This window comes from Macadamia integrifolia, chromosome 2 (assembly GCF_013358625.1).
Source record: "Macadamia integrifolia cultivar HAES 741 chromosome 2, SCU_Mint_v3, whole genome shotgun sequence".
Taxonomy (NCBI): Eukaryota; Viridiplantae; Streptophyta; class Magnoliopsida; order Proteales; family Proteaceae; genus Macadamia; species Macadamia integrifolia.
This window is the reverse complement of record NC_056558.1, coordinates 30381563-30382368: the sequence shown is the minus strand read 5'-3', so window position 1 is coordinate 30382368 and position 806 is coordinate 30381563. Positions and strand designations below refer to the sequence as shown.

At 40.7% G+C, this 806-nt stretch overlaps 1 protein-coding gene across 1 annotated transcript; it reads left to right on the top strand.

Moving 5' to 3' along the window:
• On the top strand, positions 1-806 carry LOC122072121 (EG45-like domain containing protein). Its single transcript, XM_042636676.1, has 3 exons — positions 1-260; positions 343-643; positions 724-806. Exons 1-3 carry the CDS (start codon positions 131-133, stop codon positions 728-730), a joined length of 438 nt encoding a protein of 145 aa, XP_042492610.1. The 5' UTR covers positions 1-130; the 3' UTR covers positions 731-806.

Here is an 806-nt window from a genome sequence, read left to right as displayed (position 1 = left end):
CCATATGTCCACCATTGACTTTGGATTTATAATGATCATATTCCTTCTTTCATACAGGAGCGAAAAGATAAAGGGTAAGGCGACCTGGTCATCCTCCATCTAATAATCTTTATTTTTGCAACTTCACAGGATGTGTAATCCTCATCTATCCCTTCCAATTCAATGGAAACTCCTACTACTCTTCTTCTCCCTCACACAGCTCCTCCATTTCTCTCATGGCGATGTGGGCACTGCTTCCCAATACGATCCCCCTTATCTACGTAAGTCCCACTCCCACCATAAATTTAATTAATTTCTTTTCTGTTTCATATGGGTTTGATATGATTATATATATTATAACAGCAACGGCTTGTTACGGTGACGATTCGAGTCAATTCCCAGACAACAATCTGTTTGGGGCAGCAGGGGAAGGGATTTGGGATAACGGAGCATCCTGTGGGAGACAATACTTGGTGAGTTGCTTGAGTGCTTCAGAGAAAGGAACCTGCGTGGATGGGGTAACTATTCAGATTAAGATCGTAGAGAATGCGAGTTCTGCGGTCAGCCAGGCCTCTAGTTCAGGCACCACCATCGTTCTCTCTGCCACAGCTTTTGCTTCCATAGCTAATTCTACTGCTTCCAAGATCAACATAGAATTCCAACAGTAAGTTTCATTTTTTGTTCTTCTTTGCTATAAGATCTGTTGAAATTAAGATGGGTATTTCAATTCTTCTCCTTGAACAGGGTTTGATTATAGGTTGATGATGGTTGCAGTAGAGGATTATGAAGTGGAATAGAAGAATTCTTTTTGGGGTTTTTTTTTTTTT